We start from the raw sequence: 27849 nt of genomic DNA, 5'->3' as shown, positions 1-27849 counted from the left end.
GCATTTCAAGGTCACAGTCCGGGAGGTGGCACAAGGCGTTCAAGGAGGGCCGGGAGGAGCGAATGAGCAAGTCTCGCATCAAAACGATGCTCATTGTCTTTTTTGACGTCCGAGGAATCGTCCATTTTGAGTTTGTACCGCAGGGAGAAACTGTCAACTCAGCCTTCTACCTGGAGGTGCTCAAGAGATTGAAACGCCGGGTCGCGCGCGTGAAGGCTGACATCAAAGACGCGATCAAGCTCCATCATGACAATGCCCGCAGCCACACGGCCTTCATCGTTGCCAACTACCTGGCCCGGAGCAACACCCCGGTGGTCCCCCAGCCCCCTTACAGTCCCGACTTGGCTCCGTGCGACTTTTTTTTGTTTCCCCGTCTGAAGAGAGAGCTGAAAGGAAAGCATTGGGAGTCCGTGGAAAACATCCAAAAGCATGTTACAATGTTCCTAAGAGACATTCCCGTCGAGAAGTTTCAGCGTGCCTTCCAGGCGTGGCAGACACGTCTCCGCAAATGTATTGATTCAGGGGGAGAGTATTTTGAAGAATTTCGAGCATTTACCGCTACGATCAATAAATCTATTTTTCCCAGAAAATGCGCATTACTTTTATAATGGACCCTGTACTGTTTGTGATATTTATCATTTTACATTAATAAAACATTGTGGCCGAAACGTCTAATGTTTTATTAATGTAATGATAATTAAATATCACAAACAATATCTTGTGCGGTAGTTTTCATGTTCTTCTTTTCATAAGTTTAAATTTTATAATATTTTGGGGTTTATTTAATATTTCCGGATTTTTTATTTAAGCCTACTTTTACAACTCACGGTTAACTTTTAACCGAGGTTCAACTTATTTTTTATTTTTTTTCAATTCTAACATTAAAAAGAGATGAAGAATAAGTTAAGAGTTAATCATGAGTTGTGAAACTGGTTATTTTTTAGCACATATATGTATATGTAATTTTTGCATGCAGAGAAAATCGAGAAAATGACAGTTTCTCGATTGTGATTGATCGATTGTATATGGAATTGCTATTTCTGTATGCGATATTTGTTCAAGAATAGAGTTCTGGGCCTTAATTTTCAATCAGCTCAGTTTTTCCAGAATTTCTATTGGAAGATACGATCTAATACGAGTAGCTATTTATGCAGAGATTCATTCGGTAAATTTAGGTCATGTCACCAGCAGATAAGAAAGCAAAGGATGCGTTATCCACAAACGAATGCACCCTTGTGTCCATGACGCTAGAATTCGGTCCGACGCCTCTGATAAAGAAAGAATTGATCAATTGCAATGATCATGTGATCAAATTGTTCAAATATGATTTGTTAATTTTTTCTGTTCGAGATCTTGGACCGATTCTAGCATCGTGGAGATCGGATTTAAGCGTGCCGTGTAGCAGAAGTCATTGTAAACTGTTGTAGACCGGCATTAGTTACAGTGCTATCAACCTTGTAACTAAAAAGACAGTTTTCGACACAACTTTGAGAACACAACCATTCACGATTGGAATTCTCGAGTGTAATTGGTCAAGTTATTGGCCACTCGAGTCTTTATCGGTTGATGCATGGTCCGGCAAGAAAAGAATTGTCAAAAGCAGTCAAAAGTTTTAAACCGTAAATGTGTTCTTATAGCTTGTTTAGATTTTGGATTTCCGAAAAATATTGAATGAGACAAACGTGAAATGGCAACAGAAAAAGATTTGATAAATGGTATAATCATGTAAATTATTGTATATTTATAAATATTTTACAATGAAGAAAATTACGGAATTATTGACATGTATAAATTTATCATCTTTATATTTCGACACGTTTCGTAAACTATATGATTCGAGCAATAATACTTTGTACTATTTTGTATAGAAAATATTTTTATTTTTTCATTCTTTTATCGCTTACATACTTTCTATCCATTTATTATATCATAATATGATATCTAATTAAAGATTTTCTTATCAGCATTCATTGTGTATCTGAGATATAAAAGTATATGAGATATAAAAACTTACTTTATACTTTACTAGATATAAAAAACTTACTTATATTTGTAGCTGTACGAGAATCCCTAAAGACCGATGGAAATCTTGATCGAATGAAAGCAGAAATGCGTACAGAAGTAATAAAATTGCTCGATTATTCTAGCAAGGAAAACAAATCAAATACTATCAAACCTTCACACGATATTGTTTTTCTCAATGAACTTGTCCGAGAATATCTGGATTGGATGGGTTATAAATACAGCTCCACTGTATTTATCGCAGGTGCATTATTTTATGGAATGAATATATACACACACATATTCACTGATATAATCATTATATTAACTTGAATGTAATGGACTATATAAAGTGTGAGATAATACATTTTTTTTCTTGAACGAAATCTCATGTGTGGATAAAGTAATATAATTGAATAAAAGATGTTATTTCAGAATGCGATCTTCCGAAACATTGCTTGGATCGTAAACTTCTGGCACAAGGTTTAGGAGTAAAAGATAGCGGAAAGAGCAAAAATTTACCGCTGTTGTGTGGTCTTGTACAAACATTTACCAATTTAAAAAATACCTAATTATAAGATCTACACGAGCATGTATTCAATTGCGATTTTTAATTACTATTTATTCATTTCCTATATATTTATATGTTACAAATCTCACACTTATTTTATATGTACAAACATAAAAACATGCACAAGCTTAGATATATACAGATTATATTTATTACAATAAATAATAAAAACCAAACACAGTACTTAAATCCCATCTGTAACACATGGTAACTCTTTGTTAATAATAACAAAGCTGTATTACATAATGTAACATATAGCACGATGAACGCGGTCATCTTTTTTTTTATTTCTATATGTTCATGTGAGACACAAGAATATGTTAAAAGAATTTTATCATTTTATTTTTCGTGATTTTTCTTACATATTGACATTAAATTATGAAAGTACAATATAATGGTGAAAGAGGGAGGGAAAGAAATATATATGTATATAGATAGTAGAGATCTTAAAATTGCTCTTTTATATTCATTATATAATTGTAAGTTGTTTAAAGACTTACCGCTTCTTGACAAAATTGCCACAAAATTATATCGGCTACAATGTATACATGGCTTATTATAATAAACTTACATAGCAGTAATTATTTTTAATATATCAAGTCGGAACATGACAATTATGCAAAGGCTATATCATGTTATTCTTTTCCTCTTTTTTTTTACGTTAGAACAGTTTAACTATTGTAGGTATTCTCAATTTCCAGCTTTTGCTTTTTTCTACTCGTTAAATCACGTTAATTTGTTTTGCCTGTTCAATGTTTACCTTTTACCATTTGTACCAATAAATCATTCAATAGTATTCTACTGCTAAATGACGTGTATTAAAAAAAAAACTTGTTTACGCCTTGAGCTATAGCAATGAGTACGAAATAATAATTATTATCACGATTGCCATGATATTTAAAAGTACTATATGAAAAAAAAAGTTCTGGCCTTTTTTCCTCCTTCATTGTTTCTTTCTAAGGTAAGGTAAGATAAGATAAGGTAAAGATTCTTTGATTGAACATCAAAGAGACGTCTAGTGATGTCATTTGTGCTTGGATTTCTTCTTCTTCCTTGACTGCTTGCTTCTACTCTTTGATTTTTTCGATTTCTTCTTGTGTTTCTCTTCGTCGCTGCTGCTGTCGGACGAATCAGAGTAAGTATCCGAGTCCGAACTGCTGTCCTTCTTCGCAGATTTCTTCTTTTTATGCTTTTTATGCTTCTTTCTTTTCTTCTTGTGCGACTCGTCGCTGCTATCTGAATCGGAGCTCGTAGTGTCGGAACTGCTGGAAGTGTCCTCGCTACTGCTTGACTTGGATCGTTTCTTCAAAGATTTGATCTCCATTTCTTTGTCCACTTCCGTTTCGTCAAGCTTCAATTTCTTCGCAGGTGACGGTTTTCCTTCCTCACCATCTGATTCCGAGTCCGAAGCAGAGTAGTCGGGTTCGAAACTCGCCTCGTCGAGTATGCTGCGCTTGCGATCAGACACCAGTCTCGGATTCTTCCTTTGTTTCTTCAACGATTCTGCTAAAGGCGGCTCAATATTCTCGTAACTAATTTTGGTGGTCTCGTTACCATCCGATTTGTCTTTAGAGAGTGCACTCTCCTTATGCTTTTGCTTTTTTTCCTGATTTTTGTCCTTATCCTTCTTGTGTTTCTTCTCTTTGCGCTTTTTATGCTCCTTGGATTTACTCCTACTGCGATGCTCCTTCTTTCTCTTCTTTTCCTCCCGAGACTTCTTGTCACGTTTTTTCTCTTCTTCGTCATCCTTCGACTTCAACAGGCCGATCTTGGCTATTTCTGTTCTTTTAAATATGCAAGTCGAGGAGGGTGTCCTACCTCTGTGTTCGCGATCTCTTTCCTTATCGCGATCCACGCGTTCTCCTTTGATGTCGCTTCTATTGGAACGAAAATCCATTCTGCAATCAATTCTATTCTCCCTGTCGGATTTCAACTCGCTTCCATGCCTGTCACCTCGAAAATCCGATCTTTCCTTTGGTCGATCGCTTCTATCTTTGTTATCACGTTTTCTCTCTTCCAAGAACACTTTTCGTTCGCCGCTTGTAGCAGTTAAGCCCAACGAAGAGGATTCTAGGCGCCGCTCTAAAAGCGGAGGAGAGAGTCTCTTTTCTCTCCTAGGCGATCGACTTCTCGACTGATTCTCGTTCTTGGCGTCACGCCTCTCCAGAAATCCCTTTATAGGACTAACCTTTCTTTCCTTGCCATCTTCGATCTTCTCGCCGAGTCTCTCCTTCGCAGACAGCCTAGTCGGCGAGTAGGCTGTCTCTGGTACGGGTTTGAACTTGGTACGATCGAGCTTGGCTTTCTTTGCTGGCTCGGTGATTTCGACATTCCTCTCGTTTCTACCAACGTTGATCGTCACATTGACGCTCTTTCGTGGCTCTCGATTGGATGCGGACTCCACCGTCTCCAGTACCTTAGGCTCGGGATTCTGATACAGTATCTTTCTGCTTTCGCTGATCTTCTTGATCTCGATCGGTCGGATCGCATTAATTGCTTTTTGGAATATGGCGTTCTCCGCACGCTTCAGTACCTCCGATGTAACCATCTTGATCGATTTCGGCTCATCCTCTCTCGGTATTTTCTCCGTCGGCGATCCACTCACGTTGTCATCGTCATCGTCATCATCATCGGGTTTTTCGATCGTATCATCCCTTTCCCACTTGGACAACTCGGGTATCGGTGCCAGAAACTCGTCTTTTTTCGGCGATTTTTCCGTTGGCAGCATGATGGTAGCTTCCTTCGTCTCGGTCTGCGAATGTTCCGAAAGTAAAGAATACTTCTCCGTGATCACAGTGTTAATTTCAGTGTCATCCAATCCTCCGTAGAGGCTATCGATCGGTTTCATGTCCGACTTGAGTTCTGGAATCGGTTTGAAGTTTGGATTCGGTGGATTCGTACCAAATTCCGTGCGATCTAATCGACCACTGCCAGGACTGGATTCGTTGAATTCCGGCGGTTCCGGATTCATCGCCAGAGATTTATCCTCGAATTCTTCTTTGATCGGCGCGATAGACACTTGATTGGAAATACATTCGATCCTGTTCTGTATATTGTCTTCCTCGTTACACACCTTTATAGAGTCGGTTTTGTCGGGCGGTGAAGACGAAGTGTCGTTACTTATTTTACTCTCAACTAGCAAATCGTCCGTCTCTGTCGTTTTAATCGTCAAATCGTCCTTCGCTACTTCTTTCTGATTAGATTTCTTGTCCTTCTTCTTCTTCTTCTTTTTCTCTTTCTCATCACTATCTTTCTTTTTCTTCTTTTCTTTTATCTTTTTCTCTTTCTTCTTCTCTTCTACTTTTTCCTCATGATCCTTTTCTTTCTTTTTCGCATTTCGTTCTGGAGACAAATCTTTAGGATCGCCCCTAGATTTCTGCGAGTATGGACTTAAGCTTTTCCTACTCTTTTTCCGCTCCATCGAACGTCTCTCGTATCGTTCGTGACGATCTCTGTCTTTCTCGGTTTCGTATTCGCGTTCGCGTCTCTCCTTCTCTCGCAACCGATTCTTGTCATCTTGCCGATGGCGATCTCGATCATCTCTATAACTGCAATAATAGATAAAGATATAAATGATTTCACATTAGTAAATTAACTGAAAGCTTTTTTTAGTAAATTAACTGATCTTTTTTTAGCACAGAATTTTAAATAACAAATGTGTGTTAAAATTTTTATTATACATATTGATTCTTGCTAACGTGCTGAATAACTTTAATTTGATTTCACTTGATTCTTTAACTTGATTGATACAGAACATACCGATCTTTGTCATAATCTTTCTTCTCGATATGCCTGTCATCATCTCGACGATCGCGAATGTGTCTATCATCTCGTTCTTTCTCCTTTTCTCTTCTGTCGCGTTCGTCTTTCTCTCGTATCCTATCTTCGTGTTCTCTAGATGGGATTTGCCTATCGCGATCCTCACGATCTCTATTTATGATTCTGCGATCTCTGTCATCCCTCTCGCGTATACGATCCTCACGTTCGCGACCCCTTTGAAGCACAAAATACAATACATTACAAATATAATCCTTTGTAATATGATCACGATAATTTCTTTTACGAAATGTAAAATGATTGAACAAAGCGGATAACGGTGTAAATAAATTCATTCGGTGTATATAAATAAATTCATTCATTAATACAATGACAATATAATATAAGTTTCCACTCTTTTTGTTCGGGTCCTCTTCAGTACGTTAATAATAAAAAAATCAACTGTCTAATATTATTATATATATACAATAATAAAGATGTGATGTAAGTACGCTATCGGATTAATTGCTAATTAGTCTTACAATATCTTTAATCTAAAGTCAAAAATATAAACACGCATAACGATGAATTGTTGTTAATAAGTTATTATTGTGTTAACATCCTCAAATATATTAATCCATAGATAGATCGATACCAAATTGGCAGATTTATTATACAAGAAACAATATGTATATCAATTATATAAAATTTAAATAAAAACTAATGAAAGAAACTTATATGTAAAAGATATATAGAATATATTTGAGATTCTATCTGTTCGAGAGCTAAGACTTGAATGATACAATAAATAAATGTTGACCTAACAAGAAGCATTGAAGAGAAGGAAGGCACCAAGTCATAATAAATAAAAATATGTAGTATCTAAACGCTCCATTTCCGTTTGTAAATTCAATCCGTGTGTCTATTTTTGTATTATTTCCGATATTAGAGAAGATGAAGATAGTAGTGAATCTAGTTGACAAGATTCTTTTTTTATCCTAGGATATTTCCATAACAAAAACTTCGATAAAATTATAAAAATTCTATTAAATAATGGATATCCATTAAAATTATCTTTGACACTATCAGAAAAAGGTTGCATAAAAAATTTGATCAGATTAACAGAGATTCCAATAATTTGAATACAAATTATTGTACTTCAACGATAATAAAAACGTTAGAGTTAAACGTAGGTATTCTACCGTATCATTCTTAGCCAAGATTTCGGAGAAAATAAAAAAAAATTTTAAGAAAGATCATATTATTAATTTGGCATATATTGGCATATATCAACAAGCTAAGTAAGTTTATTAAAATTCCGAAGGAAATAAGCTTCCTACATTGTCGCGCATTAACGTAGTTTATAAAATTGATTGCATGAAATGTAATGCGACTAATATGGGACAAACTTGCAAAAAACTTTAAAAACAAGGATTAACGAGCACAAGAATCATATCAATCGAAAAACGACACAGCGTTCAGTGATAGAACACAAATTGGAGACGTCACGCAATTTTAATTGGGATAACATTAGAATCTTTGATGAGGAAAAATTTTACAGAAAAATCAGATACACTATATGTATCGGAAATAATACACATACAAAAATAGACACATGGGTTGAATTTAAAAACGGACACAAAGCGTTTAGATCCTACATATTTTTGTTTATTATGACTTGATACTTCTCTCTTCAATGTTTCTTATTAGATCAACATTTATTTATTGTATCATTCGATTCTTGACTCTCGAACAGACAGGACTAAATTTATTTATACACCGTTATCCTGTATCGGTTTGTAAAGGCATCATTAATTTCATTTTATTTATTTCGAGTGAGCCTTGAATTTTTCTTATATTGATTCAAGAGAAAGAGCTTAATGTTCTTTAACTAAAGAATAATCATCTCAGACTCGACATATACAATGTCCAACAGTATTACCTCTCGTCCCTCAATCTATCACGTTCATCGTTATCACGATCCTTGGACGAATGCTCCCGATCTTCTTGATCCCTCAGGGAGCGCTGCCTCTCGCGATCGTCCCTCGATGGTCTCTCGGAATGTTCGACACCCGGTGGCGAAAGATCGTAGTAGCCCTCGGTACCAGGCGGTGCTACGTCATCGAATCGTTTATGTGATGAAGAATCCCTCAGAGGACTGTTAAAACGCTGCGGCGGATGAGGTCCGGAATATCTGTTGACAGAAGGTCAGTACAGTACTTGATACATTAGTATCATCCTGCTAAACATTAGATATCCTTAAGCCTTCTTTTTTTTCCTTTTTTTAAAAATATATATTGTCTTTATAGAATACAGCGCGCGAAGAACGCCGTTACGTAGAATAGTTGTTAGTAACGATTTTATTTAATGTCAAAGTCGAGAAAATTAATCGTGTTAAGATACTCTTAGAGAAAAAAGAAACTCAGAGAATAGTTTGTCCCTTAAATTTTCTTCCATTCTTCCGTCAATTCCGAGGTTTATTTGCCACATCTGTGGTGTATGGAAGACACCTATTTAATAAAAATTCAAATAATTAAGATAAAAATATGTTAATTTTTTAACAAAATTATTGCACTTTTTTGATCTCCATATACAAGCTGAAAGAACGTAATCACAATTACCTCTTGCCGATACTTTGTTAAAATTATTAACTAAAAGAATCATGAAATACAGAAAGCAACATTTGTAACTTTGAGCTGCTTTAAAATAGCTGGTGAAAAATATATATTTTCATGACTACAATTAAGTGAAAATTCAAATAATTATATATAAATTAGATATAAAAATTAAGAAATTATCAGATTGTAGCCTTTTGAAAGAGTGACCGAAAATATCGCCCGTTTTCTGAACTCTCGATTTTGGAACTGAACTGTATGCTAAATTTTATTTTATATTGAGACATTAATCACAGAGAAGTTTGAAGTTGAGGTGACAATTATTATCAAAGGAAAGGATGGAAAAAATCCATTCTCGAATTATCATAGGTCTGCAAATCAAAGATCCGATATTTTAAAAGAGTTGATCTAGCCGAGTGTATATCAATTGCTCACAATTCGCTAATTGGCTAATTTAAAATAATATAATCTCTCTTGGTAAAGCAGTTAAAAATTACTAGAAACCGACCGATGTGAATGGTGTGTGCAATTGAATTATGCAAGTGCGCCACTTCCGATCCAGCTAATGAAAGCAAGATCGCAGTTGATTCAGCCGATGAAGACAAGATCAATTAAATCACACTTATTTTGATGATTTTGTAAATCAATTTTGAATGTAAAAAAAAAAAATAAATTTTTGCACAGATCTCCCCTCATAATACGTGACTCCTCCTCTTCCCTCCTCCTCCAGCTATGATAACAATTGTCATCTCAATTTGAAACTTTCTTATAATTAATATCTAATTGTAGAATATCATTTGGCATACAATTCAGTCCAAAAATTGAAGGCCCAAAAAATGGACGAAAATACTACTTTTTTTCGGTCATTCTTTATGTTTGATTTGTTTATATTATGACATGATATATTTTCAATGAATAGTCCCGAATCTGATATCGAAAATAAATGGAAATAAGCTTTTGTTTTCATTACAAATGTTGATTTGGCCCTGAATTCACCTGATTCAGAAACCATGCAGACGTGTCAATCAGCTGGCTTGCTTCTCTCCATGATGGTCCTCGATATTCTTCCTTGCTTCTCTCTTCTTGTTCCACTTTTAAATTACATTTCACAATATGCATGTTATATGTATATAATATATATATATATATATATATATATATATATATATATAAGTATATATACAAAACACTGTAAATTACATACATGCATTTTACATTAATTATTTTACAATATTGTAATTTTAGTAAATAAACAAAAAACGCTCTTACTTTACAATACAATTCTTAAATAAAACATTATATTGCACATACGGCGGTATCGAGATTAATTTGTATAAAAAGACTTATACATACATATGTACATATATTATACATATATGTATGTGTATATATACATATATATATACAAACATACATACATATACATATATATATATATATATATATATATATACATAATTTTTTATGCAGTAAACTCATTAAACTAGAAATAAATCTTATGTATATTTAATGCATACTTGATCTGATATAAAATATCAAATATTGTATATAATTAAATGCACACATAATTTAATAAACCGCTGTTAATGAAATAATGTAATGTATAAAGGAATTTTATGACAATATTACATTATACTTAAGTATATTCTAAAAGTAATAAAATATAACATGTACAAATACACACACACACACACACACACACACACACACACACACACACACACACACACACACACACACACGTACACACACGCACACACATACACACACACACACACACACACACATACATATATATATGTATAATATATTTAAATAGCTATATAAATATATTAAAATTGTTATTTTCTCTTATTACAATATATCTTAATAATTAAATAAAATTTTTGTGTATAGCAGATACTATTCGCAATTAGCATACATTAATATTGAAAAGTACGTGTTCACACACACACACACACACACACACACACACACACACACACACACACACACACACACACACACACACACACACACACACACACACACACACACACTCTCTCTCTCTCTCTCTCTCTCTGTGTGTGTGTGTGTGTGTGTGTGTGTGTGTGTGTGTGATTGTGTTGTGTTTTGTGTGTGTGTGTGTGTGTGTATGTGCGTATGTGTGTGTGCGCGCGCGCGCATGGGTGTATGAGTATGTGTGCTGTATGAGAGAAGGATGAGCGTATCTGTGTATGAGCGGATGTGTATCTGTGTGATGTATGCATAGATATTGGCGCATGTATATTCAAAAAAAACCGACAGCTTATGGTGAATTCGGCATACATGCACTGACTCCGCTCTGCTGCTTTGACATGGTGCGAGTGCAGAACCATTTTAGTACTATGCCAAATTGCACTGTCAGAAACATCAGTGCAATATTTCTTGAAACTCGTTCAGTTCATTCGGTTGGTTCGAATATAAATTCAGCATTACACTAGCTCAGTTTTCATTTGCCGAATATGACAATCTTAACGCACTGAAACAGAATGCATGGCACTGAAAAAGTTCGCACTCAGTGCGCATTAGTGCGGTCTGCCGAATTCGCTATTAATCTTGATATAAAAAACAAACAGATCTATTTAATTCGAAATATAATTGGCGCAACATTCCAAAATCGGTGCAAGGCCTAGGGTAACTGTGTCCTTATTAATGGCTGTGTTCAGCAGAACGTTTATTTTGCAACTGTTGGAAGTATTCTTCACGCTGATTGAGTTTTGCTTTTAGATCAAGAGGAATGGTCCTAATGGCTGTGTTCAGTAGAGAATGATAAAACGGTTGCAAAATTGTTGTGTTCTGCTGAACGCAGCCAATATGCTTTTGTATTTCAATAAGCCATAAAGAAAACTAGCACGAATAAGAAAAAATTTTTTGTTGTTAAATTAAATTATTAATATATATGATATCAAAGATAATATTTCATTTTTTAACTATTAAAGTATTTTAAATACTTTTAAGGAAGATATAAGGGATTCATGTAAATCCATTAATACGTACCGCAAGATTTTAAGCTTGTCCCTATTAATGTGTATTGAAGCTGAGAACGTTGTTACAAATGTATATTATTGAAATAAATATAATTAAGATAAGTATAATTGAAATAATGATTTATATGTAATATTAACTTAATACAATTAGCTTAAATTTATTGTAGTTACATGTTTTGGTAACTATATGTTAAAATGAGTTAAACGCGGATAGATACATAAATTGGGGACACATTAATAGGGCCATTGCCGTTTGGAAGATTTGCTAATAGAAATAAAAACAGTTTTTTTTATTTTTATTATATCATTATAAATAAATATTAATATTTTTTAGATTAAAGAAATATTATTAGGTGTTGGAATTAATTCGTAGCGTTTTTAATGAAAGAATGTTATTTATTTCACATGAGCATTAAAAAATACATTAATGAAAGTACTTCCCATCACTTGTAAAACGCTACGAATTAATTCCAACACCTAATATAAGAAAAAAAAAAATTGAAAAACCGATATTGATTGCAAGCAGGTAAAATTGAAGCTACAATATTTAATAATATTTAATAATTCAGTAATAAGCAAATTGGCTAAAAAAGGCACATTAATAAGGACAGTTACCTTACCTCTCGTACGTATGTGCGCCATACGTGTGCGCACGCAAGTTGTACACAACATACGGGACTTACGATTTAATGCCGGTTTCAAACGGCAGTTCAAGAGGTTTTCTTGGCAATAGATACTCTTGAGCAATAGATACTTTTGCCAGACCACCGAAAAGGAGCAACAAGCGCATGAAAATTTCTTGATCTATCGGGGATCGAACCCGAGTTCGGGGATCCCCTCTAGCATGGTAGATTCGCGCGCTGTCTACCATGCTACGCTCGTACTCAAACAGATTTATAACAAAATTAAATACATAAAAAAATACAAAAAATTTTATATAGAGTAAAAACTTCATTGTGCTCATAAATCATACTCTCATTAACATACTTTATTATCTCATTATTGTTCAAAATATAATGTCAATAATGTCTTAAAAATAAATTAATTAGGTAACAATTTCTTATACTTTTTACTTTTCAGAAGCGTATTAAGTATGAGAGGCCTAAAACGCATTTTTTCTTCAGTCTTCTCTTCAGTATTTACATACATTACAGATATTGAGTTGGAGAAAAAGTTCCTGCGGCTATTTTGTAGCTCAAAAAATTATATACAGAATATATTTGTTTCGAAATTTTCGAGTATTTGACGTGAAAGCTTAAAGTTTTTCATAAAAGTTTATTTTTAAAAAATGTTCCTACAACTTTTTATTATCAAATTACACGCGGATTAAATAAAAGAGCATTTGATTTTGATTGCTCATAACTCCATTAAAAATCATCGTATCATAATTAATAAAATAGATTCTAGAAAGCTGAAACGTTGCTCTATCAAATAGTGTAATTGCCAATTAAAAAAAAATAGAATATATGCACATTTGAGTTAAAAATGATATTACTGTCCTTTTTTTTTGCAATGGGGTTATAAGGATAGTAATATCACATTTTTAACTCAAATTTCTATATATTTTATATTAAAAAAATTAACATGATACTATTCGATAGAGCAACGTTTCAGCTTTAAGAATCTGTTTGTTTAATTGCAGTACGATGATTTTTAATGGTTATGAGCAGTCAAAGTCAGAATGCTCCTTTTTATTTACTTAACTCGCGAATAACTCAAGAACAAAAAATCGTAGAAATGTTTAAAAAACGATTTTGTAAGGAAAACTCCAGACTTTTATGATATAGATAGTCGAAAATTTTCGCAAATATTTTTTGACACGTGACAAACGCACAAAGTGAAAAGAAAAATTCCCTTTTTTTTTCAGCTCTCTTCAGTTTTCTACGTATATATACAAATTACAAAACTCACATAAATTCAAAAAAATCTAATGACTATTCAAAAGTAAAGATTTCAAACCCTTTTATAAATTTAAATTTTGATCATTTTTAACAAAGATAATATCTTTGTTTAAACAGTTATGTCGAGCATTATTACGGTGCATCCAAACTTATTCCTCCAATTGTTTCAAGAAGCTAGAACAAAATGAAATCATTGAACATCTACAACGTAATAACAATTTTATAATTGAGATAATAATAAGTTTTTAAAGTGTACTTGGCTTATATTTTTGTTTTAAGCATTCATAACTCTTTGAATGCTAAAAAGTATGATCGCATTTCTCATAAAACTTCTCAAAGTACGAAATAATCGATAAAATTGTTAAAGGAATTTTTGTAAAATTGAGAAGTTAGACAATAATTGCGTGCCACAAGTATTATAACACTTATTGACATACAATTGAATCTAACAAGTATTTCAGTACGTTAAATTGTATGAAACGCTTTTAGAATTCGACGTACAGAAATAATTGTACGTCAATAATTTTATAATACTTATCGCACGTAATTATTGTTTAAGTCCTCTCTTTTACGACATTTCTCTAACAATTTTATCAATGAATTAAAATACAATCCAATATTTAAAGGGTTCAGTATCCATTTTAATTTTATCATTCTAATTTATAATTTAATGAAATTAGCATATTTAAATATGTGAAAGACAAAGAGATAGTAGTAGAGGGGAAAGGTAGAAGGAGGGGAAAGAAGAAGGAACGTGTTTTTATAAACGTGTGAATGCATTTGGTCAATGTGCGCCCTTCAGTGCGCCCCGTCCGCGTCTAACCGTAAGCGCCGCTCCTGCCCGTTTCCTATACGCGACCCGCGATACGCTATTTCTTCTTGTAATTTGAAAACTATGCTTCGGATAAAATTTTGGCAAAGGAAAAATTGTCTTAGAATTAAGTCAAGAATATGACATTTTAAGAACAATATGTTCATTTTGAATCACCTTGTATAGTTTTGAGCTAACAAAATACTGCAGAATTTTTCCTCCAACTCAATACATATAGATAAAAATATATTAATTTGTACAATCGAATCATGAAACAAGAGTTAATCAAACACAATAATTTCACACACAATATTCAATATATCACTCTTGCAAAAATTAAAATATAAATATATAAGCTGCATAAATTTGATATATAGCAAAAACATATATCCGTACATACTTTATGCGCATATTACATGTATTCATATTCTATATATTTGTACGTAAATATAAATATATATGTATATACATATGTATATACATGTGTTTAAAAAATATATCTTTTTTTCAATTATTTTCTATACTTATGGATAATAAAATCGTTTATTAAATTGTTTAGAGTAGAATAAAGAATAATAATTTAAAAAATTGTAAAGAATTAAATGTAGCTAAAGAAAAAAGAAATATTTATGCAGAAAGAATATTTAAATTACTTTACTATTTACCATCTTCTAATTTTTCTTTTTAATCTTTATATTATAAGAATTCTGAATCAATAAGTTCGGTGAATGTTATGAGAAAATAAACATCACATAGTTAATATACAAATGATCTTTATTATCTTTTGAAGTAAAAAAGACCTCCCTAAAGACAATACATTTCTAACAACATTTATACATTATTGCGGAAATTCTGTGAAAATTATTCCTTGCATATCGCCTTATGCCTTGTGTTATCGATTCTGAATGTTCGAAATGTCTATAACAGTCCCTTTTATCTCTTCCTTTAATTTAAAACGCAAAAAAATCTGATAGAGCAAGATCAGGGGAGTAGAGAAAGTGATTCAAACGATAATGCAATGCTAGTTCAAGAATTACTGTATATGTTTTGAATCAGAACGCATTTATAATTAAATCATAATGATATCATCATTATGACTTCATTTGATACATAAAAATAAACGTAAAATTAAACTTAAAATTATTAAAGTCATGATGCCTTTATGATATTATTATGACTTCTGTGTTTGAGGTGTGACAAGACAACTTAAGGCCATATCCAAAGATGATTTTTTACAGTTTTCACAAATTGAACGTTATCTGAAATATATTGTCTTTAGGAAGTATTACTTTGAAAGATAATAAAGATTCGTACCGTAAATGTAGGTGACTTGGGATAATGCAAGTAACTTGGGACAGCATATGTTTTTGTTAAATTTAATCGTGGTATTTATCCACGAGTCTCTAAAGGAAGTTTAAATTTTCTTTAGTGACTCATAGATGGATGCCATAATTAAATTTAATGAAAATATATGCTGTCCCAAATCACCTACATTTGCGGTATATTAATTAAGTAATGTTTATTTTCTCATGACATTCACCGAACTTGCCATACCGTGCGTGCGCGCGCGCGTGTACACACATATACATATAGAGCAAATGTGTGTAGAATATATATGTATATAAAATACTGTATGCATAGAAAATAATCTTTTAATTTAGCAACATTATACTATTCGTAACACACAAAAAAGATAATCTTTACTCTTTTTAAACTTGGATGGAACATAGAAATGTTTATTATCAAATTTATGCAATGTAACTGCATGTTTAACTTGTATATGCATTGTCAAAATGACTTGCAGAATTGTTTCAGTACATCGGCATTTCACGCTAACAAGATAATTCGATTTATATACCATGTCGCTTTTGTATAATTCATTAGCCATAGTTTCGGAGCTTTTTTGTTTATAAATAAACTAATAGCATGTCGGTAGATTATCTGCATAACGTAGTGTACATGAATGAAAGTACTATTGAGGCGAAAATACCTGTTGTAGGAATCATAATAGTCTTTCCTGTCCGTAGGTGAAGGTCCCAATGACATAAGCGGTGGTGGATGACCTCCAGTGACTAGATGCGGCATCAACGGCGGTATATGTTGGGATGGCTGATTTCTTCCTATAGGATATCTCGGCAACGGTCTCTCTCTAGGCGGTAAATCGCGTTCACGATCACGAAATGGATAATCATGAGCTGGTGAATCGCCGTAGTAAGTGTTGTATCCATCTCGAGGTTCGCGTGATCGCGGTCTATCTCTCTCACGATCTCTCTCTCTTTGAAATCTGAAAAATTAAACCGTTCATAATACATTAATGAGCTTTCTATAATAAGCCATAACTTAAGCTTAAGTCTTAAGAAAAAAAAAAGTGAGAAATTGGCCAATCACAGTTGAAAGTGCAAGAAAACTAATTATTTATATGATCATTTCTTATGGCTTAAGGGAATCCTAAAGACGATTAGGTATATTGTAAATAGTATTTGTACGCAGATGATTTACATATCATTGACACATTACTACATCAATATCTCACTCATGCATGCTAATTTTAAGAAATCCACGCTATTTCTTCATGTAAACTACTAGTAGACTATTATTTCATAAGTATAGATTGCAGGGTTGTTAACAAAAAAGAAAAAAAAATTTTCCTGATTTTTCCTGTCTCTTTTTGAAAAAACTCCCTGATTAAAACCTGAAAGATTCTTAATAGAATAAAAACAAAACAAAAATATTAAAATATTTTATTTTATAAACAGTACAATAAACAATATTTATATTCAAAGAATTATTCATCTTGAAGAACAAGTTGTAAATATAAATAATAATACGACACTTGCAGTAAGTGTATTGCAAACGTTAAATGGAACTACTGATACCGAGATGAATAAATAACAAATAAATTACGGGAAATGAATATACATGAATCTTTGTTCTGCACATTTTTTATTGAGATTTTTGTCCGTATTCATAGTCAGACCTTATATTTAAAATTCCTTAAATTTATCTTTAGATATGCTCAGTAGCAAATAAAATAATTTATGGAGCATCTAAAGTTTAGATAGCTTTCACTGACTTTTCCCTGATTCCCGATTTTCCCTGATTTCCTTGACTGCTAACAATTCTGTACATAGCTTTTTTTATATGAAGTAAGTGTGGACGTGATGTCAGGACGCGATAGTTCTGGAGCGTTATATTGGACTAAGAAATGGTAAAAAAGATCTTAATTTCTAAATTTTTTGTGATTCTCAGCGTAGACTCTATCTCACGACTTATTAATGCATATATTTTAATCCTGGAAAAGGATTTTCAAATCAGTAAGAGAGAAAAAAAGTAATTGTTATAAAAATTATATGATTTAGTCGGTAATACTAGTGTTCTAGTTTGAATAAATTCTCGAAAATTTTGGAAAAAAAACGGGTTTTTTCGATTTTTTCCTTACCATATTTTTATAAACTTTTTTCTTCTAAGGTAATTTTATTTTTATTGTTCTTTATATCAATGATTTCATTAAATTGCTAATTTCTTTTACTTTTAAGAATTCTAAGAAATAAATCATATATGAATAGTCATATTTCCTGTCATGATCATTTATAAAATTAAAAAAAAATTTTTTAAATAAATTTCTCTCTCCCTTCTGGTAAAAACATTAAATATTAATTAAAGAAAGAAATTATAATATCATAATAGGATTGAATCTCCTATACGGAAATATTTACCTTTTTCTTTCCAATGTCAAAAAAAAAGAGGAAAAACAAACCATATAAGAAGTTCAATGCCGGAAAAAGAACAAATTTCTTATAAGGATGTTATTACGTACATATTGCCATATGACAAAGTTTGCAGGTATATTCATATGTTTGGTTATAAAATATTTCTAGATTCGAGAATTTTTTTATCTTACAGTCAGTCAATACATCCGAAAAATCTGTCATATATGTAATAACGCATAAAAGAAGATAAATCTTCTATTTATTTGTAAAAAATAAATTTAAAATAATTTAAAGCGACATTCTATAATTAAATTCAAATATATGCGAAAAAGAACCTATTAAAAGAATATTTTTTTGGAAAAAAAAGAGGAAAAAATTTAGTTTTTTCCTCGATTTCATTTTTTCGGAAAATTAAGAACACTATAAGAGAGTATTTTTTAAATTTTTCTGTATTTTTCGAAAAAAAAAACCGGGAAAATACAAGATTTTTTCCTTGATTTTATTTTTTCGGAAAATTAAGAACAGCATTTTAAAAGAGTATTTTTAAAAATTTTCCGTATTTTTCATAAAAAACCGTAAGAAACCCAGATTTTTTTCCAAAATCTGAAAATTTTTCAGAAAATTAAGAACTCTAGATAGTACAGACGACTTTAGAATCCTTAAGACTTTAAGCTAAGGTAATGGCTTATTGTAGATTAATATAAACGTATTCAGAATGCATTTTACAAGATGTCTCTTGTATAATGATGAACATTATGCGAAGCATACCTCGGAGGTGATCTGACTGGTGATCGATATCTGGGCAATAAGTCACGATCTCGATCCCGCTCGCGGTCCCTGTCGCGATCACGGTCACGATCACGGTCTCTTTCTCTGTCCCTTTCCCGATCTCTTTCCCTATCTCTATCTCTCGATGGAGATGGTCTCGGCGACTGACTGCGAGAATACGATCTAGATCTGTAACATCAGGTAAAACTTGAAGAATAGAATAATAATATAATAATAATAATAATAATATAATAATAATAATAATATTAATAATAATAATAAGAAATAAACCTTGCGTGTTAAAACTACAAAAATACCTGCTGATAGAGAAGCTGCCACTTCTTGATCTACGTTTTGGAGTACGACTACGAGGTCGGAGTGGTAACGGTGACCTTGTTGATCTCCGCTTCGATGGCGGACTGCGAGATCGACTGATACGAGACGCAAAAGGCGATCTACGACCAAAAGAGCGTGATCTAGATCGACTGTAACTACGTGATCGGGATCGCGTTCTGCTTCTTCTTCTATGCTTCCCTAAACGTCGATCTCTCTCATCCTTCTCTCGGAGCATTCGCTCGAATGCTTCCAATGGATCGTCAATGATTCTGAAGAATGAAATGTACATTAATAACATTGTATTGATCTTTATTAATCAAGGAAAATTACTGGAAAATTAACTTACCCAGGTGGATTTCTATTGTGTATATTTCTACCCAGTCCAGGTGGTGGTGGTTGCAGATTTCGGTATCCCACTGAAACAAGATACAAATGAAATGTTAAAATGAAATAATTCAAATATCAAAATATATAAGACGCTTCGAAAAATACAAATAAATAAGTGTCAAATTAAAGTATTTACTTGTATCTAATGGTTATTCTACAATGTGCTTTCTGTTTTCTTGCTTTTTGCTTCTTATCCGATTTTTTGTTTTATCTCCTCCGAGATAAAAGTTAACGAACTTTGGAAGAAACAGGAAACACGTAGTAAGAAATGCAATTGTCGATGAAACGGTTGCAAAAAAGAAAAAAAAAGTAAAACGTAAAAAGCAACAGGAAAGCACAGGAAACAAAGACCACATTGTAAGATAGGCTTAAAGTGTTTTGCTTTTATAACAAAACTTTTACAAAAATGAATGCAATGAAAAGTGCTTTCAAGAAGTAAACGTTTTTGTTTAAAGTACATGTATATCTTTGTTTTATCTACATATTTGTATCGAATGGAATAAATGTTGCTTACTATGATGCAATCCTCTCATTGGTCCTCTTGGTGGCCCACTATAGTTTCGGGGCGGCTGAGACGGTCGGTATCCTTGTTGCTGATAAGGAGGTCTATCGTATCTTGGTGGTCCGTAATGTGATCCTTGTTGATGGGGATATATCGGTATTCGATGACTCATATATGGATCCGGCAAAAGCGGAGGATTATGCGGAGGTACATTTGGCGGCGGCTGATTATAATTTGGCGGTGGAATGCGTTCTTCACCCGGTGGAAAAGGCAGTAACGGTGGTTGATTGCCAGATGAAGGAACGTGCAAATGTGGTTCGTCGACCTGAAATATTGCAGAAATGTGCAGCGACGAATAAATAGAAATGTTCAAGTATAAAAAGTTCTCTTTATGTGCTCTTTATCTGCTCTTACCGTTGGAGTACCCGCACGGTCTTCGTTAGATCTACGTATTCCACTGTCATAATGCATAGCAGGTGGATAATGTCCATCGTCTGCTAAATGACCCTGATAGCTCTTAGAAGGAGGTGGGTTCATTAAGTGTGGTAACACCGCACTCGACGATGGATATTCGCCGTGTTGGGAGTGTCTGGGCGACAGGGATCGATTTCGATTGTGATTTAATGGCCGTAAATTTTCAATTCTACGACCACGCTCTCCGCTTCTATATTGTGTATGGAAAATGAGCAAAATGTGTAACTTGATTCAGTTTATCTTTTATATCACAATATTTGGAATTTGGGGTAAGATAAGATTTGCTTTTCTTGTATCTACCTGTCACGATGTCCATCCCTGCTGAAGCTTCGTCGACGTTCTCTCGATTGACGTTCTCCTGAGTATTCATTGTCTCGTTCCTTCTTATCGCGGCTGGAGAGATCACTTCGCTCACGTTCTCTCTCTGGCGAACTCACGAGGGCAGGAATCGGGAGTAGAGGTTCTGTTCCTGGAGGAGGAGGCACCTCAGTTTCCTCATCAGTTGTTAGTTTTGTTATTGATTCGCTTTTTTGCAAGTGTGACTCTGAAGTAGATTCAGGCAGAGCTGTCAGAAGCATATCACGTATAAGTAGGCGATTCAAATTGGCGATTATTATAGCTTACTAAAGAGCGGATTAACGATACATCCTTGGAATTCATCGAATTCCCGTAGGCAGGATTCTTTTACACTCTCTCCTTTTTATGATGCATTTGAGGTTATGTGTTTGATATTGTCAGCTGGCCGACATAAATTCGATCAAATATATTCGTCAATGATATATGATTGTAGTGAAATAGGCACGTTATTCAGCACGTCTCATCGCAACAAGGCTATTTTTTTATATATATCACGTGTTATACGAATAAAAAAACTATAACATAATCGAAACTATACATTGATTACATACTCCAATATAATGGCGCCTGTCTGTTTACGTACAAGAAATAGAAAAATATACGGAGGGAGTATTCATGTTGCAACGCACGCTCGCATGTATATACGTGAAAAATGATTTGTTATGTATGCTATATCATAAAATAATATTTCATATATGCGATGAAACGAAAGAGAGCGAGATATTAATTGTCCATCTGCCATTTTTTTTCTGTTTATACATATGTGAGGAAAGAAATATATTTTTCATCCAATGTAAAAATCAAAGATATATCATTAATCAATACACTTGCACTACTTAAATATATATTCTGAAATATTAAATATTTAATTAAAATTAATAAAAGAACGCGTGTGCGCACATTAATATTTTGAATAAACAAATTTTATTAATAAAACTCAATTAATAATGTATAATATGTATCTGTATTTATGTGTATGAATAAGTTATTTTAACATTTATATACTTTACATTTTTTAATATAATAAATCCTGATAATTTTTAAAGCTGTGTGTGTGTGTGTGTGTGTGTGTGTGTGTGTAATTATTTTAAATGTAAGCTTCTATATTTCTACTTTGAGGTGCTACATATATAAATACACTTGTGTATGTATAAAATTTTGAACATTAAATAACTTGAAAACATTATTTTCAAAAACATTATTTTCGAATAGTAATAAGAGTCTGCTAATCAGTATCTTGAATATAAAAATATTTTCTTGAATATAAAAAAGTATAATTGCACATATTTCTTAGAGTTTTATAAAAATAATATATTACAAAATATTTTAGGTAGACATTTAATCATAGATCATATAAATAAACTTTTAATAAATTTTACATTTTTCGATAAATATTAGAAAATTATACATAAACTTTAATGTACCTAATATGCATTTATTATAAAAAACTGTAATAATTATATATACAATATATATATATATATATATATATATATACACATATTATATATATATATATAAACTAAATACACATTGTCTTAGCAAGAAATGACAATTGCATGCTGTCACATATGATTTTAAGTTGTAATTGAGATTGTATAATTATCGAATATGAAACTTTATACAAGATGTAACCATTTTCATTTATATATATGTATGCAGGGTTAGAAGTAACGCATTACTTGTAACGCCATTACCATTTTCGTTACTTTTTTCAATAATGTCATTATATTTTTATAGTAACGGTAACGAATTTAGCCGTTACTTTTACCGTTACTTTAGTCCTCCATTATTTTCTTATTTTATAATTTATTTTTAATTTCTTAAAAAATATTTTGTACTTAATATCTTATACAGTGTTTTAATAGACACCGCCAATGTTGAAAATATATAATAAAAATAATCTTATAATGACTCAATAATAATAAACAATAAATAACAAGAAGGGCTACAAGCCAGATTTTTATGTATTTTAAATTCTTCAAACGTACGTTTCGACTCATTATTAGGTCATCCTGTGTATACATATAGAGAACGCAAATTTAACAAAATTAATAAAACGATTAGATACAATTTCAGATTATGCAAAGGGTTGGTAGTATTCCTTCATATTTATCTTCTAGCGCAATAATGTAATGCTTTTAGTCTTGTAATACTCAAGTTACATTCTTTCATTATATTGGTCGCAATTAATCCATAATGATGATAAAATTATTTAAACATGTTAAGTCATTCAATAAAAATGTATCAGCACACATTCTCAAATGCAAATGTTTAACAAGAATATAAACCAATAGTTGAAACAATAAATCAAATTAATTTATAAGAAGCAAATGCGATCAGAGTTAAAATTGAAGTTCAGTCAGAAATTACTTACATTGTATTATTTTATATAATAATAAGGTCGAAACTATGTTTTAAGAATTAAAAATCAGGCTTGTTGTCTGGCCCCTTCTTGTTTTATTTATTAAAAATATATAATTCATATTACATATATGTATATACTGTAAATTTTTGGTATGAGCAATAAATATTGAATACAAATAATAGTAATCCTGGTGAAATAAATCGCTGAAATCGCTGAAGATCACTGAAAATCTCTATCAATTGACCCATTTCATTATGAATTATATTGAAATAGGTCTATTGATAAAGATTTCACCGATTTATTTCCATCAGGAAATAATTAATATTTAAAAACAATGTTTAATCTATATATTATCTGTTTAATCTAAATTCTTATAAAAATGAGTATATTAAAATAACAATATTAGAAAAATAAAGAATTAATAAAACTGTAGATAAGTTTAATATACAGAAAAGCTTGTTTTATATGCAAACTAGTTAGTAGAGAATTTCAAGTTTGAATATTTATTTCACATTTAATTAAATCAATTATCGTCTAATGTAATTTTAAAATCTAATAATTTACTTTAGCATTATTAAAAAAAAGAGTAATTATTTATTTAAAATGCCCCCCCCCCCTCCCACCTTAAATCTTAATAAAAATACAGTACTTATTCGACGTGTTTTCATTCAAAATAAAAGAAACTAGTAAAAAAAACACGGCGGTCGACCTCGTAAATCGAGTTATTAAGCGTTAAAGTTGGAGATTTTAGAGGTTAAGATATTTGTTATCTCGACTCAATGTAGCATTATGTATACGTTCTGCATTAATTACACAAATTTACTGCTTTAAAAACACACTGTTTTAAGCACACAAATTCTTTGCATTAGCAGAGAGTGTTCTTAAAGCAGTGAGTTGTGTAATTAATGCAGAACACACACACACACACACACACACACACACACACACACACACACACACACACACACACACACACACACACACACACACACACAGTTAGAAATGTAAACACGAGCTTCCTTTACATGTAAATGAAGCTCGTGGTTATAAACGAAATTGAAAGTAATGAATAATTTAACTGAAAATTAAGTTACAGTAGTTACTTAAATGAAATGAACGTGTACATTAAATTTAATAAATTTTCATGAAAAATACATTAAATTTAATGTAATGTCATGAAATTAAATTCAAATTGTGTAACTTAAAAGTTAATAAAATTTAAGAACATTTCTAACAGTGTAGAGTTGTATCAAATCTGGATGATAGATATCTTAATCTCTAAAGTTTAATGTTTAGTAACTTGATTCACAAGACCGCTACATTTTTTTGCCAGATTCTTTCGTTTTAAGTGAAAACATATCAACGCGTATTTTTATTAAGATTTGAAGGGGGGGGGGGGGATTATTCTAAATAATTACGAAAAAAAGTAATTAAAAAGTAATGAATCGTTAATTTTCAAGCAACGGTAATGGTAACGCGTTACTTTTTGAGATAATGCGCTCAATCCTGTATATATGATATAAATACTATTATTTTATTACAGAGTGTGGATCTATTTATTATTATTTTAAATATACATATATCAAAACTGATAACATCAGTTAACCAAAAACACTTACTGGTTGATGGCTGTGAACCAGAGAGGTTGGTTGATAAGTGTTGCGGAGATTCAAGATTAGTGGATAACGGTTCTACAGGTTCTTGCGATGGTGCATTAGGAGCAATGGGTGAGTGAACAGTTTTAGCCTGAGAAGATACATGACTCGCAACTTGCTGTATTTCAATTTTCAACTGATCTGTTGATGTAGTGGCTTGTCCAGCATTTTGAGCAGGAGGCCGATACGTTTGTCTTTTAGCATAACCAGTTTCATTTTTAAAATTCATTACTGCATTACGTAAAAATCGATTTGGTATGAGAGTTTCCGGGGAGACATCTTTCTCATTGCAATCTGGGCATTCATGTTCTTCGGATTCCAATAAAAGTGTACGAATACCTGTAATATAAAGAAATTTGTGTGCGTATACGTGTGCGTGCGTGCGTGCGTGCGTGCGTGCGTGCGTGCGTGCGTGCGTGCGCGCGCGCGCGCGTGTGTGTGTACATCTTTATTATATTTACACATAGTTATACATATGAGCAGACTTTCAAAATGTGTTTTGTTTAAGATTTCATTTTTTTAATTAGAAATGGTGGAGTGTTTAGTGTCGAAAAGACTCATATTATAAACTACTCTGAGATATTCAAAATGAAAAACATTTTTTAATTTATATGCTAAAAAAAATATAGACATTTTGAAGTGTATTATGTTTTTTATCAGAGACAAACTAGGTTACAATTAGAAACAAACAAAATGCATTTGTTTAATCCTTTTAACAATTGTTTAGCAATTTTGATTAATATTTCACATCATACTGATTGACATATTGTTATTTTCTATAAAGTGCGTACTTTTCATGTGTGTGTAGTTTCTTTCTCATTTTTTGAAAATTACAAATTTTGGACGCATTTTGAAAGTCTGCTCTTCAGATATATGTATATACTATATATATGTACAAATACATACATACATATATATATATATGTGTATGTGTGTGTATATATATATACACACACATACATATATATTTATATGTGTATGTGTGTGTATATATATACACGTATATGTATAAATGTGTAAATATAATGAAGATGTAAAGATTTAAATAATTGATATCATAATTAATAAATTGGTGAGATTTACATTCATCACAAAAGGAATTTCCACAACATGGAATCATTACTGCGTCCGTTAAAAGATCTTTGCAAATACTGCATAACAAATCCTCTGGTATCTCTGGCTTCTCTGCTACAGGTTCTGGATCTTGTGAAAATGGTGGTCGTTCCTTCTTACCTTCCTTATAAGCTTGACTAAAAATAACAATAAAAAATAATAATTACATATGTAATAATAAATAATTTATTATAAGACCATATATATATATATATATATATATATATATATATAAAATGCAAATATATAACTAAAAATATTAAAGCCTATAACGAAAGCTGGATCTTTAATGCTGTAAATAATTCAATATGAATTATTAATATATATACATATTAATATATGTACATGCATATATACAATATTTGTAATCATTTGAACTGAGCGCCGAATTAGTTTTCCGGACTTATAAACGCAATTAAACTACTGTAATAATATTATAAATTAAATTAAATTGACAAGCAAATTTTTAATAATTTGATGCTCAATTCGGTACCTAGAGATGAAAATGACCAAATTTTATGATAATTTATTCGGTCGATTATGATAAATTAGTCAAGCAATTTTTGGAGACTGGTAAAATGATAATTTAAAAAAAAATTATAAAAGTAAAATAATTTGATGTAAAAGCATTTAGTCTTTAGTTAATATTCATATTTTCATTTTGATATCACATATTGATATACAATATAATATATTATAATATATATTAATATGTAATACTAATATGTAATATTATTTCTTTCAATTATTATATTTTCAATTATTGAATATATGACAACTAAAAGACTAAATACATAATCTAAACCAAAGAAACTTCAAATAAGTTTTTTTTATTAGGATTCTGAAAAAATGTAACAAGTAATCTTAAAGGGAGATCCTAGTCTAAAATCTCTAAAAAATCACAATTTTTTTCATTTTCTAATAGAATCTAAAAAATATGTTTCTAAAGTATTATTTCGAAATTCGCAAAAAATTAACGAATACATAAGCGATTTACTAGATAATCCGATCGTTCGACACTCAAGTAAGGGATCCGTTCAGCGTGCAGAAGTCTGTTTATGTTCCAAGAACCCCATGCGTCCAAAAAAAACAGAGTCTCTTACATGCACAACAAACTTTATTAAACAATAAAATTTATTAGAACGTTTAGGCGAACATAATCAAAACAATAATGAAGGTTTAAATTCAACGATCTAATGTCTTGCTAAACATCTTCATATTGGCTCCAAAGTTATCGAATCTTGTGCATATTTGGCTATGGGAATCTTTAATGAGAGCTACGTAACTTTTGAAAAAGACAATGGGCATAATTATTGGTCAATAATGTAAAATGTTTGCGGGTTATGCAGCCAAACGGTGACTCGCATGAGCAAAAATAAAGCTCAAATTACAAGAAAAAGTCCTATTGCCGACCAAAACAACGTAGAGGAAGCAAACAAATTTTTTGAGAAAGTAGAAGACTTATTTTATGAATCAGAAATAATAGATTAACCAGAAATTAACTATAAGTATACAA

The 27849-nt window shown here is 31.8% G+C and overlaps 2 protein-coding genes across 7 annotated transcripts in view; one reads left to right on the top strand and one right to left on the bottom strand.

The window, feature by feature from the left end:
* The first annotated feature begins 1503 nt into the window (after positions 1–1503).
* LOC105144408 (centrosomal protein 20) lies at positions 1504–2748 on the top strand. The gene is made up of 3 exons (XM_011053291.2): positions 1504–1715; positions 2057–2266; positions 2437–2748. Exons 1-3 carry the CDS (start codon positions 1688–1690, stop codon positions 2571–2573), a joined length of 375 nt encoding a protein of 124 aa, XP_011051593.1. The 5' UTR covers positions 1504–1687; the 3' UTR covers positions 2574–2748.
* Positions 2749–2888: 140 nt separating this feature from the next.
* Positions 2889–27849, bottom strand: part of LOC105144409 (something that sticks like glue) — a 30014-nt gene continuing 5053 nt past the window's right edge. For 4 of the 6 annotated variants that reach the window (XM_087410815.1, XM_087410816.1, XM_011053292.2 and 1 more), the window contains exons 5-16: positions 26304–26470; positions 25185–25559; positions 21141–21405; positions 20781–21030; positions 20379–20691; positions 19824–19893; positions 19459–19746; positions 19142–19330; positions 16654–16947; positions 8271–8522; positions 6332–6565; positions 2889–6120 (exon numbers count right to left, since the gene is read on the bottom strand). In XM_087410815.1, coding sequence (XP_087266941.1) covers positions 3597–6120; positions 6332–6565; positions 8271–8522; positions 16654–16947; positions 19142–19330; positions 19459–19746; positions 19824–19893; positions 20379–20691; positions 20781–21030; positions 21141–21405; positions 25185–25559; positions 26304–26470 — 5221 coding nt within the window. In that variant the 3' untranslated portion in view covers positions 2889–3596. The remainder of the gene's footprint in view (positions 6121–6331; positions 6566–8270; positions 8523–16653; positions 16948–19141; positions 19331–19458; positions 19747–19823; positions 19894–20378; positions 20692–20780; positions 21031–21140; positions 21406–25184; positions 25560–26303; positions 26471–27849) is intronic. The other 2 variants (XM_087410818.1, XM_087410819.1) reach the window with 2 other exon arrangements.

Source organism: Acromyrmex echinatior, chromosome 10 (genome assembly GCF_024713525.1).
Source record: "Acromyrmex echinatior isolate Ae372 chromosome 10, ASM2471352v2, whole genome shotgun sequence".
Taxonomy (NCBI): Eukaryota; Metazoa; Arthropoda; class Insecta; order Hymenoptera; family Formicidae; genus Acromyrmex; species Acromyrmex echinatior.
Note: the sequence above shows the minus strand (reverse complement) of the source record. Positions and strands in the feature narration are given on the sequence as shown.